The sequence below is a fragment of the Raphanus sativus genome, chromosome 5, assembly GCF_000801105.2.
Source record: "Raphanus sativus cultivar WK10039 chromosome 5, ASM80110v3, whole genome shotgun sequence".
Lineage (NCBI taxonomy): Eukaryota > Viridiplantae > Streptophyta > Magnoliopsida > Brassicales > Brassicaceae > Raphanus > Raphanus sativus.
In genome coordinates this window covers 16,013,297-16,032,192 of record NC_079515.1, presented here as the reverse complement: position 1 = coordinate 16,032,192, position 18,896 = coordinate 16,013,297, and the positions used below count along the sequence as shown (strand labels likewise).

The 18,896-nt window shown below is 36.3% G+C and overlaps 1 protein-coding gene across 1 annotated transcript; it reads left to right on the top strand.

The window, feature by feature from the left end:
• The first annotated feature begins 11,087 nt into the window (after nucleotides 1–11,087).
• On the top strand, nucleotides 11,088–14,913 carry LOC108856937 (GDSL esterase/lipase At1g28580). Its single transcript, XM_057010258.1, has 6 exons — nucleotides 11,088–11,387; nucleotides 12,991–13,186; nucleotides 13,546–13,761; nucleotides 13,853–14,001; nucleotides 14,107–14,383; nucleotides 14,468–14,913. Exons 1-6 carry the CDS (start codon nucleotides 11,304–11,306, stop codon nucleotides 14,743–14,745), a joined length of 1,200 nt encoding a protein of 399 aa, XP_056866238.1. The 5' UTR covers nucleotides 11,088–11,303; the 3' UTR covers nucleotides 14,746–14,913.
• Nucleotides 14,914–18,896: the final 3,983 nt, after the last annotated feature.

The following is an 18,896-nucleotide window of genomic DNA, read 5'->3' as shown; positions in this document are numbered from 1 at the left end:
TTCTTTTTAGTTTTCCGTAGGTTTTTCCTCGTGTAGAAAATGTTTCTAGCCGTTGATTTCGAGATGATTAATCTCGAACTTAATATTTTCCAAGGTTTCTCGATTAACAATTAGTCTCTCGAGGTTGCTCTAACATCTTTCATGTTTTTCCGAGACTTTCGGACATCGATTTTGTCTTGACCGATTTTGACCCCAACAGCGTCTACGAACTGGAAAAGTGCAACACGGCTCGTCTTGAAATGAGACCTTGGAATGCTTACAACCTCAAAAAGTATTACAATTGAAAGAACATCGACGTTTAATCCTCGATCGAATATCGAGCTGGGGGCCACTCACAATACAACGAAACGAACAGTAGAACTACGAGCGGGCTTGATTCCTCAAAAGGAGTACTTAGGCAGCTCAACACCGAGCGCAGTCCAAACAATCAAATAAATCTCTCCAAAGACAAGCATGGGCAACACAGCCCAAATAGACAATCATGCCGTGTCACTATATAAATGTCCATAAAACAGATTCCTGATCAGTCTTTGTTCCACAAACATCTAAGAAGATATAAACGCATGCTCAATCAAAACTAGAAAGAAACATATGATTAAAGGTATTAATCTGATAATCCGTTGAAAGCATATAAATGTTCTTCAACAACAAAACATGAACAAACATCAAAGTTTCAACATAAAATACAGATACTCAAAACAATCAATCTTCAGCTCGATCCTGGTTGATCGAATCATCGGAAACCTGATGAAGATCGAGACGCCTAAGAGAAGTGTCATACACTGCAGCCAAACCATAGTCAATCTCTAGCGAGGTCTCATGGTGCTTAAGGCGCTCTACTTCTTCCTCGAGCTCGAAACCACCCTCGTTATACTCAGTCAAAGCCTCGATTCGCACCTCTTGCAAATGAATCTCCGCATCCTTCTCTTCCTTCCTCTTTTGGAGATTAGCCCTCACAACTTCCAAAACCACACCATACACACAAGCAAGAGAGCGACAAGCAAGACGTCGCTCCCTGCAAGCTGCCACATTACGCCTCTCGATCTCCCACTTAAACTTCTCTTTCATCGAATCGAGATCGACTCGAATCGCGACCTTCTCCACCTCACTGGCTGCCAATCTTTCCTTAAGCTCTTCGACCTCCTTCTCACGTTGCTGTTCCTCCACCCGAGTCGCCTCCAGTTCGATCCGAAGTTGCTGAATTGTGAGAAGATGGCCTCCGATATCATCTCTGCTCGAGAAATCAGCCAGTTGTGCTTCCATCAAGGCAGCATACTCATTGCCTGCCTCCATAGCTTAAAATCAAGAGTAACATGACCAACCATTTCGACAAAAACTCAGAAGCAATCACATGACAGGTTACCTTGGCATTAGCAACCGCCATCTGAACATAGGCGTCACGTTCCCGCATCCGCTCCAAAGAAGGAAGCTCGCACCCATGAGTCGTGATCTTACGCCAGATCGACGCAAGGCGCTCGGGTCCTCGAGAATTGAGACATTGTTATCATACGGAAATTCCAGCGAAGACACCTCCCGATTGGCCGGAGGGTGGTTGACTGGATCAAACCACATTAAGATGTGGAGTCTGTGGTCCGGGGTGTTAAGGAACTTGTGGTTGGTCTCATTAAACCAATCGACAAGGCAGAATACTACGTGGAGGGAATTCAAAAGTGTACACTATAGTGGAAAGAAAGTTGGTTTTGTTTTGGGTTCTCATTTTTGCTATGAGTTTCGATGGAATTCCCATATACGGAAACAGAGTCAATGGGTGCTATATAACAAGATTGTATTTTACATATTATGGAAAGCAAAGAAATTATTTATGGATTTCGCGAAAATGAAACAGCATCATGGTAGAGGTTGGCAATGTTTGGAGATTATGGAAAAATACTCTTTAATTTATTTGTCAATAGTTAAAGGTTCAAGAGCTTTAGTCTCTAGAGGTCAAATATATATGATTCTCCTTTGTGGTTTGGTTAGAAAAATCATAATAAAAATGGTAACTATTTTGACATGGCACACATGGTGGTGATTTTGCAAGTTATTGGATTTGGTTGAAGATATTAGTTGCATGAGTATGAGTATAAGTATAGAGTTGAGAGTTACGTTGCCAATGAGATTTATGTTCGCAAGAGCATCCTGGTTCTATGATCCCACAAAAGGATCAGAGGAGGTGTCAGGGTTTCATAACACCCAGAAATTAAGCTGACTGGAGCATATCGATATAATTTTTAATGAAAGTTCTGATTTGGAATTGTAGAAGTATTGAAAGTAAATGGACAATAAATTATTCTCGAAAAATATGGTGGAAGCACAAATCAGTTTTTTTTTATTTGTATGGAAACAAGAAAGACTTTGAGTTTGTGCAAGGTTTTCAATCACATTTTGGATACGATAATCTGATTACCGTGGACCCAGTTGGGAGGAGTGATGGATTGGCCCTATTCTATAACAATGAGTATCAGATAAATTTTTTATATTTTAGTAACCAAATGATAGATGTGGAAGCAGTGACTCTTGGAAAACGGGTTTTCCCCCTTTGTTTATGGTGATCCTGTTCAAAAATTAAAGAAACAATTTTGGGAACGTTTAACTAGATATTAGCTAGCGAGATCCGAACTCTGGTTTATCATAGGAGCTCTGAATGAGATCACTGAAAATCATGAAAAATATGTAGGTTCGTTGAGAAGTGTGGACTCTTTTGTTCTTTTTCAACAACATGATAAGGAATAGTGTTTATTAGAATTTCCGGCTTGGGGAAACAATATTTCATGGCAAGGAAGAAGAGGGAAAGGGTAAGGAGCAGTGATGATTAGATGTCGTCTAGATTGTGCTCTAGAAAACGAACACTGGCACACACTTTTTCCATGTTCTTATACAGAATACTTAGAGATGGTGGGGTCTGACAATCGTCCACTGGTGGCTTATTTAAAAGATAAAGTGCCTAGAAGGAGAGGACAATTTCGTTTTGACAAGAGATGGATTGGACTGGAAGGTTTGATGGAATCAATTACTATAGGTTGGACCAAATATAATGGAGGTTGCACTGAGGACATCGTTACAAAGATTAGCAACTGTCATCACAAATTGCTAAATAGCGAAAAAATAATCCACCATATGGGAAGGACAAAATTAATGATCTTCAAAAAATCCTCGAAAAGGTACAAACAGACAATGATAGGTCTCAGGAGGAAATTTTGGAGGTATCGAAGAAACTTCAGGATGCGTACAAGGACGAAGAGGAGTATGGGCATCAGAAAAGCAGGAATATGTGGTACACGTCTGGGGATTTTAACACAAAGTTTTATCATGTCTTAACAAAGCAACGGCCTGTTCGTAATAGGATTGAGGGGTTACATGATGAGGATGAAAATCGGATCACGGATGATAAGGGTGTCGAAAAAGTGGCAGTAGACTATGTTGAGGATTTATTTAGCACCACTTCCCCATCGGATTTTGATGGCTTCCTGGAGGAAATCACACCATGTATCACCTCTCATATGAATCAAACGCTGTTGAGGATAGCGACTGAGGATGAGGTACAACAGTCTTTGTTTATAATGCATCCAGAGAAGACTACAAGACCGGACGGAATGACAGCTCTTTTTCCAACATTCATGCCATATAACTAAGAATGATCTGGTGGAGATGGTGAGCAATTTTTTGGTTTCAGGGGAAATAGATTCAAGGTTAAACATCACTAATATATGTATGATACCAAAGATGGAATGGCCTACAAGGATGATAGAACTAAAGCCAATAAGTCTATGTAATGTAGAAGATCATATCGAAAGTCTTATGCCAGAGATTGAAAATGTGTCTCCCCATGCTGATTTCGGAGACTCAGTCGGCGTTTGTGGCAGGAATGTTGATATCGGATTATATTCTTATAACTCAGGAAATGTTCCATGGATTTAAAACCAATAAAGCATGCCAACAAAAGTATATAATAATCAAAACGGACATGAATAAAACATATGATAGGGTGGAGTGGGACTGTATTCAGGCCCTCCTTCACAAAATAGGTTTTGATTCTCATTGGATCAAGTTAATGATGGAGTGTATATCATCGGTTCAACATTGGGTGTTACTAAATGGTCAACCACGCGGTCTCATAATTTCACATAGGAGTTTACTACAAGGGGATCCATTATCGCCTTACTTATTCATCATGTGTATGGAGGCTTTAATTGCAAACATCAAAAAGGCTGAGAAAAGGAAACAATTTGCTGGCATGAAGGTAGCTAGAGCTTTTCTATCGATCTCTCATCTACTCTTTGCAGATGACAATATCTTCTTTTGTAAGGCACAAAAAGAAGAGTGTCAAACCATTCTTAGGATATTAAAGGAGTATGAGGTTGTATCAAGTCAACTAATAAATTTTACAAAAATTGCCGATTCAATTTGGTCATAGGATTGAGGAATCCAGCCGGCAGGAGTTGCGGGATATCTTGGAAATTCAGAATTTAGGAGAAATGAGATCTTATTTGAGATTGCCAGAGAATCTTGGAGGATTTATGATACAAGTTTTTGTATTTATTCAGGAACGTTTGAATAGCAGGGTTAACGGCTGGACTTTTAATTTTTGATAAAGGAGGCAAGGAAGTGATCATTAAACCAGTGGTTACGGCCTTACCAAATCATGTGATGTCTTGCAATCGTTTACCAAAGGCAACCGAAAAGAAACTGACAAGTGCGGTAGCACAATTCTAGTGGAGTCAAGGTGATAGCACAAAAGGTATGTACTGGAAATCATGAGAAAAATTATGTTTACATAAGGATGATGGAGGTTTGGATTTTAAAGGCCTAACTGATTTTAATACGGCAATGCTTGGTAAGCAACTATGGCGTCTGGTCGAGAAACCAAATACTTTATTCTCTCGACTTTTTAAAGGACGGCACCTCATGAATGCTTCACCTTGGAACCGATTCTATCGTATTCTACGTCGTATGGCTGGTGGAGTATTGTTTTTGCTAGATCTCTAGTTAGAGAAGGACCAATTAAAAGGGCGGATTAGGATCTTCCATCTATGTATAGAAAGATCCCTGGGTCCCAACAACTCGCCCGAGACCAGCAAATAAAAACCAACATAACAGTTACCCTGACCTTACAGTTGATTCTCTCATTGATTCAACTTCGCGAACTTGTAACTCGCATGAAATTCGGGCTTTGGTGGATCCCCATAATGTAAAGATAATAAAAAGTATACCTCTGAGCAAAACTCATATGGGGAATAAGAATGGATTGCATTTCACGAACAATGGGGAATACACGGTCAAATCAGGTTACCAAGTAGAACGGGTTCACCCAGCAAGCACCCACAGTGGTAAACTGAAACGTTCTGCTAGAAAGTACGATTCCCACAAAATATTAAGCATTTCTTATGGCAATTGGTGTCAGGATGTATAGCAGTTAAGAAAAATATGCAAGCGAGAGGACTACAAGGAGATATATGTTATGCAAGATGTAGAGTTTCAAAGGAATCGATAAACCATCTGTTTTTCCAATATCCTACAGCGCGTCAGGTTTGAGCCCTTTAACAGATACCATCAAACCAAACTATTTTTCCCACTGGTTCCCTCTTTACAAATATGGATCATCAATTCTGGGGAGTTCGCTCAAAAATGGATGACCATCAATTTTCATGAATTTTATGGTACATTTGGAAAGGAAGGAATAACAAAGTTTTCAGTAATCTAGACATGGATCCCAGGAAAACGCTCAAATTTGCGAAAACGGAATCAATGCTTTGGACTGAATCACAAGTGTTGAACACACAGAGGGCATCACTCCATGTGGAGGTTTTAAATTTACCTTCAATTCTAGGGCGATGGTGTTTTATAGTGGTTCTTGGAAAGATAATGAAACTTTTTCAGGTCAAGGTTGGTATAGTACTCTTGAAGGGTTTGATGGGGGTGAGAAATGTCAGAGCTACTCCCTACCCTCTTCACTCGGAGGTGGAAGCACTACTTTGGGCAATGGAGTGTATGAGGAACTTGCATCAGTTTCGGGTCACGTTTTCAATGGATTGTTCTCAATTGGTGAAGATGGTTTCAGAACCGGAAGAATGGCCCGATTTTGCAAGTTATTTGGAAGACATCAAGACCCTGCAAGAAAGTTTTTTTCAGCTCAGAGATAATTCATGTAGCAAGAACGCAGAATTTGAAAGCGGATAGTCTAGCACAAAGTGTCAGAAAACAACTGTATGTCGTCATTCACATGGATGTGGAGCTACTGATGTGGTTTACATAGTCAAATTGAGTCTTTTTTATGTTGATGATAAAAAAAACAATGTGCTACTAAGGTGGTTTATTGTGGTTGGGTAGTTTATTGTGGTTGAAGACCCATTTAGCCTCCTAAAAGCTAAACTAGAGATGGACATGTAGGTAAAATATATTTTTATTTCTAGTTAGGCTGGTTAGGAGATTTGACATTTAAAATATTGGTTAATGGGTGGTAGACTCAAAATAAAGTTGAAATATGTTTATATTTTATTCTCCGGTCCGTAAAAAGGTAGATCTGATCTGGTAAAATTATTTTCACAGAGAGAAAAACGGAGAGACAATTCTAGCGGAGAAAGTGACGAACGAACTTGCCGATTGAGATTGTTTATACGACGGTGACTGACAGAGAAGATGATGTCGTCGAGAAAGAAGCGAGCATCAAAGGGGAAAGAAAAATGTTAGATCTTTTTATGGTTTCGAATGAGTTCGGGTTTAAGTTTCAGATTTGGGTTTGGTTTGCGAAAGGGGTCCAATTTGGGAGTTACCTAAGATCATTGATGTGTTTTATGAATTCCGGGTTTTGAGATTTTTTGGTTTCGAGATTTGGGATACGACAAAGGATTTCAGTATTTGGGGTTGTGCTTGAAGGTAGTGAAAAGATGGAGACGACGAGCTTCACTTTGGCATTTGAAGCTATACTGTCCTTGCTTAGGCGTTTAGGGGGGAGGACGAGCTGAAGCTGCTGAGTTATGTCGGTGAGAAGCTCCCACAACACACAGGGTTGGTTCTGGCGGAGGTGCAAGAGGATGAGCATGATCCCCATGTAACTATGTGTACACATGTACAAACGTTCAAGCTTTTACACGTTACATGTGACGTACATGTACAAGATCGTATGCGTACATGTGTCCTTTGCATACTATGCTTCTATGGTTTGCGGTTGAGGTGTGTATTGATTTTTCTTTTGTTTTTCGTGTTTATTGTTTGTAGCTGACTGCACAACATATGATGGAGTATGGGGAGGAAAAGCAAGATGGCTAGAGGAATTTGATAGTGAGATTTTTGATCGTAAAGTTGCCAATATGGTTGAAATTCTGAAGGATGGGCGCAATTGCATAAAACATGAGTGGAGATACGGTAATGCATTTGAGCCTAGGTACATGTGTACAAGAAAGTGTGTACATGTGTACAAACAAGTGTGTACATGTGTACAAACAAATGTGTAATCAACAGCGGACCATTGTATGGGCTATTGCTGGTGAATGGAAGACTTCTGGAAACCCTACTGGAACTCTACGTTTGACAAAGAACTGATGTCAAAGATTGTACCTCTTCGCCCCAGCATCCTCTTGCGTGAATTATAGGTTAATGTCGTCAAATAGTTCTTCAATGACATTGATCACCCACTCCTATCTGATAGTGGTTAATTCTATATCCACAAGACGGTGCTTCTCGATAGTGCATTCAACATATTGCAGCCTGTGTGCTTTATTTTGGGATTTTTTTGTCATGTATGCACGTTAATACTCTAATTAACATGTTTATGGCTGTAATGAAAACGCTTTAATACACTCTATATATATATATATATATCTTTTTTTAACTCTATCACTTGTGGTTCTGATAAGGTAGGTCACTCGCACGTAGATACCAGTCATACCCTTTAAAATTGTGTGTACACAATGTACTATATTTATACATGTGTACAACTGACATTAGTTTATTTGTGTGGCTTAGATTGTCCAATGAACACCGTGTACATATGTAGACTTTGATGATGCTGTCCACGTGAACATCATGTACACTGATATTGTTAGGGTCAGGAGGTGAAGCAGAAGAAGGAGAACCCTCCTCCTCTGTACTTCGAAGTCTCATCAGAGAAAAACATCCTCCTTTACACCACCCAGAACGTGATTTGTGTTTCTTTTTGAGCATTTCTGTAAATTGCTTCCTGGGTTTTGAAATCAAGGGTGTTACTTACTGATTTTTTATGAACAGACAGCTGAGAGTACTAAACGATTAACTTACACTCATTCTCAACCAAAATAATATTTAGAAAACATACTGCATTTATTAAATAATTGGGAGAATATAATATCACTAAGAAGTCAAATAAGAAACACAAACACAGCAAGGGAAGTTCACATTCTCCCTCTGCTCTTTAGGGGTGGGCTTTTTACCTAAACCCATATCCGAATCCGATCTGAAAAATCCTAACCGAAATCCAAATCGAAACAGAAAAATACCCGAATGGATATTGATTTAGGAGACATTAGATATTTGAACCCAAATAATAGGTAATATCCGAATCTGAACTAATATCCGAAGATAACCGAATATATATAATCTATATTATTAAAATTGAAGTACAAAATAGATTTGTTTGGAAACTTGGATAACCGTAAAAATAGCTTTGTTTGGAAATATGAATAGCAGTTTATAAAAAAAAATTGTTTAGAAACATAAATAACAGTGTAAAAATGATATAATGCTGTTTAGAAACACATACATCAGTAAATTAAAAAAAGTAAATGAATTAAATTATTAAGAAAAATTAGAAATTCGTTATATTATGAGAAACTATCTATTTGGGTCAGCTTTAAAATATACGTAAATGAATTAATCTAATTACCTAAAAACATTTTTGTCTAAAATAATCATAAATTTTTTAATTTTCATATATATTTAAAATAAAAATAATAATTTAAAGTTGATTTATATCAAAAATTAATTCAAATTATACATACATTCAAGAATTTATTTTTACTAAAATATTTTCCAATAACCATTATTAATTTTTTTTTAAATATATATAAGAAAAATACAATACAAAGTCAAATTTCTTATACCAACTTAAATTATGATTTTTATATTTCGCACTAAATTTTAAGAATATAGTATATGTGATTATTTATATGATAGTACGTATAAAATACTATTAATTATATGTTTGCTCTGTTTTGAAGGAAAAAAATAGATTGTGAATTAGTGGTGGGTGCTCGGGTATCCATTCGGGTTCAGTTTGGGTTTGTTTGGGCTTCGAGTATCCGAGGTCAAAGATTTCAGTCTCATTCGGATATTTTTAAATATTGGTTCGGATTCGATTCAGATCTTTGCGGGTTTGTTCGGGTTCGGATAACCGGTTTAAATTATTTTTAAAATTCATTATGTACTTTTAAATTTCTCAAAATATGTAAATAAAATAATATATTACATATAAATTTGAATAACATATGTCAGAATACCTGAACTTAACATATTTTTGATTCAGATTTTTTCCTAACCCCAATATTAACATAAAAAACCAACATATTTTATAAAAAGAATACACCTGAACTCAACATATTTTTGTTTCATGTATTTTTGTCTAATTATTTTTGAAATGTTATCTCCAAATCTGTTAATCATTTAGGGCCTGACTGGTTTAACCGCAGCGGTTGCAGGAGTTTACGGGTGCGGGTGGTTGCGGTTTCAAATGTTTTTTAGAGATTTGTACGACTGGTACAGCGGTTAGTAATTGTTGCGTTTGCGGGACTCTTATGACAGGTAAACTACCAAACGCAACATCTGTTAAATAATAAATTAACAATATTTATATTTTATATAATTATAAAATATTAGAAATTATAAAAATATAATAAATATAAATTTTATATTTATAAAATCATATTATTAAATTTTAAAATTTATAGAAAATATTTTGGTTTGAAATTTTTATAATATAAATTAAAATATAATATGTATACATTTTACAATTTCTATTATTTCAATTTAAAAATTTTATTGGATACTTTTAGTATTATTTTTATTTATTTTGTTTTTAAAGAAAAAAAATTATCCTTCCACAACCGCCCGCAACCGCAAACGCTAGCTGGAACCAGCTTTTGATTTTAAGAGGTTCAGAACGGTTTGAAGCGATTTGTAGCGTTTTCTGTGATTGTTTCGAAACGCCAACAACCGTTGCGAACCGCAAAGCTGCGTTTGCGGTGGTAGCGGGGAAACCAGTCTTGCCCTTAGGGCCTGACTGGTTTAGCCGCAGCGGTTGCGGTTGCGGTTGCGGGAATTTACGGGTGCGGGTGGTTGGGGTTTCAAGCGTTTTCGAGAGATTTGTACGACTGGTACAACGGTTAGAAATTGTTGCGTTTGCGGGACTCTTATGACTGGTAAACTACCAAACGCACCATCTGTTAAATAATAAATTAATAATATTTACGTTTTATATAATTATAAAAGTATTAAAAATTATAATAATATAATAAATATAAATTTTATATTTATAAAATCATACTATTAAATTTTAAAAATTTATAGAAAATATTTTGGTTTTAAAAATTTATGATATAAATTAAAATATAATATGTATATATTTTATAATTTCTATTATTTCAATTTAAAATTTTTATTGGATATTTTTAGTATTATTTTTATTTATTTTGTTTTTAAAAAAAAATAATTTATCCTCCCGCAACCGCCCGCAACCGCAAACGCTAACTGAAACCAGCTTTTGATTTTAAGAGGTTCGAAGCGGTTTGAAGCGATTTGTAGCATTTTCTGTGATTGTTTCGAAACGCCAATAACCGCTGCGAACCGCAAAAGCTGCGTTTGCGGGTGGTAGCGGGGAAACCAGTCATGTCCTTAGTCTATTAGAAAACTAAAAATCAGTTAATCGAAAGCTAGATTTTTAAATATAAAAAATTTTTAAAATGAAAAATTTAATTTTTTCTTCCAAAATCTAAATATCTAAATCAATTCGAAATAACCGAATCCGATCCGAATTACAAAACCAGTCGAATAGGTTTTATACCTTATACCAAAATATCCAAAAATCTGAAACACCTCATCCAAACCTAAAAGGATATGGGAACGTCCACCCTGCTGCTCTCTACCCACTGCCTCTGCTTCAACAAAAACAAAAACAGGATACTTTTCTTACATATGTTGCATTTTTATTGGTTCACATTAGTTTTGTCATTTAAAATGTAATTATTAATATTTTAAGAACCTGTTGGCAATATATTTCCCATTGGTAATGCTCACAGAGATCAAAATTGGAAGGGACGAGTGTTGGTCTTTCTCACATGGCGTCTCCATCTTCTTCTCCGTTGATGAAGAAGCTCGTGAGCTTCTTTTTATCATCTACTCTTTTTCTCGCTAAGGGCCCTGTTCGTTTGTACATCTCAAAGATGCATCCAGATGGTCCATCTGGATGCCTTATCCAAATGCTTCATCTGGATGTTGTTCGTCTCTGCATTTCGTTTATCCATCCAGATGAATCATCTAAATGCAACTATGTTTGTTTGCTTTTTTCAACTTGCATCTACATCGAGATGAACTTGTTACTAAAATAATTAAAATAGATTTGTTTTTAAATTTTTGGCGGGATATTGCATTTTTCGGTTTTGACGAAAAATTGTGTTTTTCCAATTTTGACGGGAAATTACATTTTCGGTTTTGTTGGAAATTTTCGTTTTTGGCGAGAAATTGCGTTTTCTCGGTTTTGGTGGGAAAGTGTGTTTTTCCGGTTTTGGCGAGAAATTACATTTCCCGGTTTTGGCGGGACATTGCGTTTTCCCAGTTTTGGTCAGAAATTGCGTTTTCCGATTTTCACGAGAAATTGTGTCTTCTCAGTTTTGGCGGAAATTTGCGTTTTCTCGGTTTTGGTGGGAAATTTTGTTTTCCAGTTTTGACGAGAAATTGTGTTTTCCGGTTTTGACGAGAAATTGCGTTTTACCGGTTTTGGCGGGATGTTGCGTTTTCCCGGTTTTGGTCTGAAAATGTGTTTTCCGGTTTTCACGAGAAATTACGTTTTTCCGGTTTTGGCGGAAAATTACGTTTTCCGGTTTTGGCGGGAAAATTATGTTTTCCGGTTTTCACGAGAAATTACGTTTTTCCGGTTTTGGCGGAAAATTACGTTTTTCCGGTTTTGGCGGGAAAATGCGTTTTCCGGTTTTGGCGGGAAAATTATGTTTTCCGGTTTTCACGAGAAATTACGTTTTTCCGGTTTTGGCGGAAAATTACGTTTTCCGGTTTTGGCGGGAAAATGCGTTTTCCGGTTTTCACGAGAAATTACGTTTTTCCGGTTTTGGTGGGAAAATGCGTTTTCCGGTTTTCACGAGAAATTACATTTTTCCGGTTTTGGCGGAAAATTACGTTTTTCCGGTTTTGGCGGGAAAATTACGTTTTCCGGTTTTGACGAGAAATTGTGTTTTTCCGGTTTGGACGGGAAATTGCATTTTTCGATTTTGGTGGGAAATTGTGTTTTTCGGTTTTGGTGGAAAATTGCGTTTTCTCGGTTTTGGCGTGAAAGTGCGTTTTCTCGGTTTTGGCGTGAAAGTGTGTTTTTTGGTCTTGGCGAGAAATTGGGTTTTCCGATTTTTGGCGGGAAATTGCCTTTTTCCGATTTTGGCGGGATATTGCATTTTTCGATTTTGACGGGAAATTACGTTTTCTGGTTTTGGCGAAATTATGTTTTTCCAATTTTGACGAGAAATTGTGTTTTCCAATTTTGACGGAAAATTGCATTTTTCGGTTTTGGCAAGAATTTTTTTTGTTTTAACGAAAAATTTATCAAATTTTTGGTGAATACTCACCTTCACCCAGATGCTCCGTGAAGACTCACCCTCATTTGGGTGAGAATTTGAGATGAATTTTCATAAATGCAGTTGGGTGATCCATCTGGATGTAGCATTTTAATGTACAAAACAAACATCAACTTGCATCTTCACCCAGATGGATCACCCAGATGAGCAAACGAACAGCACCAAGGCCAACTCGGAAACGCAGTGCCGGCGTTTCAAGTCTATCATCAGTTTCGGCGATTCGATTGCCGACACCGGAAACTTGGTCGGCCTCTCTGATCCTAACGATCTCCCTCACGTCGCGTTTCCACCGTACGGAGAAACATTCTTCCACAATCCCACCGGCCGTTTCTCAAACGGCCGACTCATCATCGACTTCATCGGTACAGTCTCTTTACTGTGTCTTGTCTTTACTTTAGAAATAGTTAAGTGTGTACGATGGTGAAAATATCCATTTTCTTGAAAGTTGTAACGTTGACTTTTAATTTAAAAGATTCTTCATCTTCTTGAAATTGTATCGTTGACTTTTAATTTAAAAGATTCTTCATCTTCTTGAAATTGTATCGTTGACTTTTAATTTAAAAGATTCATCTTCTTGAATTACAAAAAAAAAAAAGTTGTTCTTCTTCTTTGTAACTCTTGGCTTGAACTACTTCTTCTTGATCTTCTTATTTTTATGTCACATCGACATCTGGTGTGTGGTTAAGCATTTTCTTATGCTATCTCCTTTGGGTTGGGTCAGCTGAGTACTTGGGTCTTCCGCTTGTGCCTCCTTTTTATGGATCTCAAAATACAAATTTTGACAAGGGAGTTAATTTTGCTGTTGGGGGAGCAACGGCACTGGAACGTTCCTTTATCGAGGAGAGAGGGATTCATTTTGCATACACCAACGTCAGTTTAGGAGTTCAGCTTCAGAGCTTCAAGGGTCTTTTGCCTAACCTGTGTGGCTCTTCTTCAGGTGTGCAAGTTCTCAACACCTTATTTTCTACATCTGTGAACCTCGCGAGCTAAATGTAAAACAATTCCTTACTTTGTAATTATGGTTTTAGACTGCAGAGATATGATCGAGAATGCTTTGATTCTCATGGGAGAAATTGGAGGTAATGACTTAAATTACGCTTTCTTTGTGGGAAAAGCCATTGAAGATATCAGAGAGTTGTTTCCACTTGTGATCACTACTATTTCTTCTGCAATCAAGGTACAACGTTTCACTTTCAGAATACCTCTCATCACATTCTTGATCTGAGTCCAGAGAACACCAAAACCACAAACTGTACTGTGTCTTTTTGATTTTGATATTCAGGAGCTGATTGGTATGGGGGGAAGAACATTTCTGGTGCCTGGAAATTTCCCACTCGGATGCTCAGTAGCCTATTTGACATTATACCAAACACCAAACATGGAAGAGTACGATCCTATAACAGGATGTTTGAAATGGCTTAACACGTTTGCAGAAGACTACAACAAGCAGCTTCAGGCAGAACTCGACAGACTCAGGAAGCTGTACCCTCATGTCAACATCATATACGCAGACTACTACAACGCTCTGTTACGCCTTTTCCAAGAACCAGCCAAATTCGGTTAGACTTAATGATCCTTCCTACTGAACCTACAAGAAAAATTTCATTGAATTGATTTGCTAACCAAACTTATCATCCAATCAGGGTTTATGATCAGACCCTTGCCCGCATGCTGCGGTTTGGGAGGACCGTATCACTACACATCTGGTAAGAAGTGTGGCTTTGAAGGAGTTGAATATTGTAATGATCCTTCAAAGTATGTGAATTGGGATGGCGTTCATATGACTGAGGATGCGTACAGATTGATAGCTGAGGGTTTATTTAAGGGACCCTATGCCATTCCACCTTTTGATTGGTCTTGCCTCAGCTCTGAAATAAAGTACAAACCCAACAAAGTATTCTTCGAAGAACCACTGATATAATTTGGTCTGAATATTGAGAGATATAAGGAAAATAGTCAAATACTGATAAAACCATTTAAGCAAAAAAAAAGAAAAAAAAGTTTCTCAGTGCATTTTTGGATCATTTATTGTACTATTATGTTGCTCAACTAATTTTATCGATTTTATATATAGTTCATTTGATATATCTGCAGATGGCTATAATAGATAATAGGTTGTACGGTTATGTGTAGAAAAATTAACAGAATGAGTCACTTTATGAGTCACCACAATAAGTCACTTTATGCTACTAGGTTACTTTTGTGTGAGAAAAAAACAATCAAGCCCTCAGCTTAGAAATAATAACACCCAGAGACAGTTTTAAGTTTATTATTACACGATAGATCACTTTCTTCTACCAAAACACTTTTTCTAACTACTTTCCTTCTTCCTAAATGAATTAGTCACGTCACAATAATCAGTTGACTAACCAAACCATTATATTAACTGGAATTAACTTCCACCACACATCTCTCTTTCTACTCAACGGCCCAGATTAAATATAATACTTTTGACAAGATTTATTTTTGCCTTATTTCCTAACCATTGGATTTACTTTTGCACTTTAACCTTTAACGATTCAGATTTACTCTTCAAAATCATCTCTTTCTTTTGATCTCTGTAAGCAAAGTGAGTAATTTATTATTTATTTTGGGTTTGCAGAATTGACTCCACATCAATCATCAATAACATAGCTTTCTGTTTTGAATCCAACCACCACCTTTTCACCGCAGTCAAGAAACCCTTCGTTGGCTTCTTAAATAATCACCATATTCCTCCACCATTCTCCATCCTTCTGACGCTGCCGCACTTGATATGGTAAGAACCATCTCTTTTCCCATTCAAAGTTTCCTTGAAAGTCTGGTTATTTCTATAAAAGTTCACAAAGTCTTAGCAATCTCATTGTATTACATATAGTCAAAGCTTACAACTTTGAACCAATCTTTGTTCTAACTTTGAACCAATTGCTATTCATCAAACTTTAGAAAGTTGTAGCCTTATAAAAATGATGTTTTGTTATTGTCTCTAAGGTGGAGAGAAAGTTAGAAGTTTGGATACTTTTGAGATTTTTCAAATTGTTATGTAAAAATATGTGTATTATAGAGATTTTTGTTTGTTTTGTTTTCATGGATGGGTAGAGAAATTTTTGACGTGTGTATGAACAAAGATTGACATTGTTTCCTTTGTTATTTCCATTTAGTTAACTCCACAAGAAGATGTAAAAGAGAAGATTCCTATCTCTTTATGGCTTGTTGATGGGAATATTTTGAATCATCCGAGTCTACAGACCGGCTCATGTAAGTAACCCGCCAAGTGTTACTGATTGATGTGTACATCAAAACCATTGTACATGTGTACACGTAATTTTAATGTGTTATCTTTTTCAGTACACATTGTTGTTCGATTCAAAAACAATAATAAATGGATACTCCATGGTCAATTTTCTGTTTTTGTGGTGTTCCAATAAAATGTCATTTAGATTTTTTTTTTTTAAGTTTTAATTGCATAAAAAGTTTAATGCTTAAGATGCCTTGTTTCAAAATGATTGTTACATTCACAGGGATCACAGTATTAGTGAATTCTTGGAATGACTATAGTTAAAGGTTTCTTAACCATCTACACAAAACTCCTATGTAAATTTTCTACAAAAATGTTCAGTTGGATGTCCATGTGTACATTTTCCTCATAGTGTACATGTGTACATTTTGCTTCATATTGTCCATATGTACACTATAGGTATCTACATGACTTTAGTTCACATGTACGCTTGCTAAACAGAACATTGATGCATTTGTGATTTCAAACTTGTCTTGGAACGTATGTTGAATAACTTAAAACTAATTTCACATGTATATTTTTGACTCTTAGCATTCAAATTGATAATGATCATATACTACATTACTGGGACTATGGGAAATGCAAACTAAACGTTAGGCACAAATGTTTGCTAAAGACTCAGGTCCCATCAGATATCATAACTTATGTAGTGTACTAAGAACTAATGTATATGTAATCTTTTATAAAACATTGTACATGTCGACATTAAAATACATGTGTACACGTATATATGCGGTTATAATATTTTGTAATCGGTGTACACGTTGTTTTTCAACCAATGTACATGTCGAGTCAAGATTGTGTACACGTGGACAGACAATCATCGTGTACATCATGTACATATAAATGTTAATAAATTTTATAAGCTACTGCAACAACAAAACATTGTTCATCTTTGTTTGTGCACAGTTTCTCAGTATTAACCTTTAACTTGCATGTACACCAAAACTTATCTGTACAACTTCGTAACAACTTCGTAGTGTACGTGTGTACACCGATAAATATTCATATGAACTCTTGTTCGCATGTATTCTTTCTAACGAAACAATAATGTATTTGTACACATGTACACAATATGTGTTGTACATTTGCTTATTTGTACACATGTGTGCTTAGAATGCCTACATTACTTGTTCATACTTTGTTGTCCATATGTACATTTTTAATAGTATCCACACATTTTGTCGAACACTTAGCATGTATTTTTCTCTACAATTATTGAACAAACAACATCAATTTCTTTGACTGAGATTACATAGAAAAAACTAATAATTGCAGAAAAACATAGAAAACAAGACAGAAGAATAACAAAATAAAACTACAAATGTGTCTTTCCTTAATCATGCCCACCATGTAGTCGAGCTTCCTGTCCACTATTTCATTGTTCCAATCCCACCCGACTTCAGATTCATCAGTCTCCATCGTTTGCTGCACACTCACCTGATATACACAAAAAAATAAATACTTAATCAACAATCTCCTAAGGTCAGAAACCCTACGAGGTGACAAACCCCATATCAAGAAGCGTTACACCATATATATCTCAGGTTCGGAACAACTGACATAAACCCAAAACATGAAAAACGATAAATAAGAACTCACCTTCGGCATTCTTCTTCCTCGGTCATTTTTGTCTTGTCGTCATTTCCCTAGTCAACAAATCTGTCATCAAAATCAAAGTTCTCGACGAGGATAGGAGGTTTCACCATCAAAGAAAAGAAAAAAGTCAAAAAATAAATTCAATTTAATATTTTCTTCAAGTCCACCACACAAAATAAGAGAAATTCAAAAAGAAAAAAAAAACCATAAAAGCAAAAGAAAATCGCTAACCAGCCCAACTAGCATAAAATGTCGTTTTACTCAAATGCCCATCTCTGGTTTTGCTTTTTCGAGGATAATTTGGTATTCAACCACAAGAAAGTGTCTGTGTAGCACAATGTGCTCTAGAGTGTAATAAAAATACATAAACTGTCTATTTGTGTTAATAACTCCTCAGCTTATTATAACACATAACAAAGCAAATCAATTTTGATTATTACTGTGTCTATTTTTTTTGTCAGGATTTCAAAATTCAAATGTCAAAACTTTAATTCTCTCTTTTAACTATAACCACACAAATATAAAATTATTTTTTTACTTTCTTCATCTTACCTCTCTTTCCTCCGACGAATTGATGGTCATATACCATAGCTACCATAAGCAGCTCTGAGCTTGTACCAAGTCGAGCACCGACTTCTTCAAATCGAGACTCCAAATCCGCTCAACCCATCTCACGTCGTATCAAGCTTCAGTCACGAGGAGCAGATACCACGAAGATCAACAATGGTGACTTTTATGCTATTTGCACATTGGGTCCTCCAGCTTCTTATTTCTTTCATTTTGGCCCCAAACTTTTACTAAGTGCAGAAGAGACCTCTCGATTTAACCCCATACTTTTGAGTTCACACGCCAGATCCCTTGTAATTAATCCTAAAGATGCCTAAATACTAATCTAAATGATCAAAATTTACAAGAATGGATAATTAAAAACATGTAAATATGCAAAATATCCACATGTATACTAAGACATACACTGAGCATGTGTACAACAAACATCGATGTCCACAAATTATTGTATCTTATGTACACTTCTTTATATCTATATTCTTTTATATCAATATGTACAATGTAAACTATGTACAATAACACATATTTACTACTCAATTCTCTCTCGCAACATTAAACAACGCTCGTATACTATTGCAGTGTACATATATACTGCTGCAGAAATAATATCCACATGTACACATAGTTCT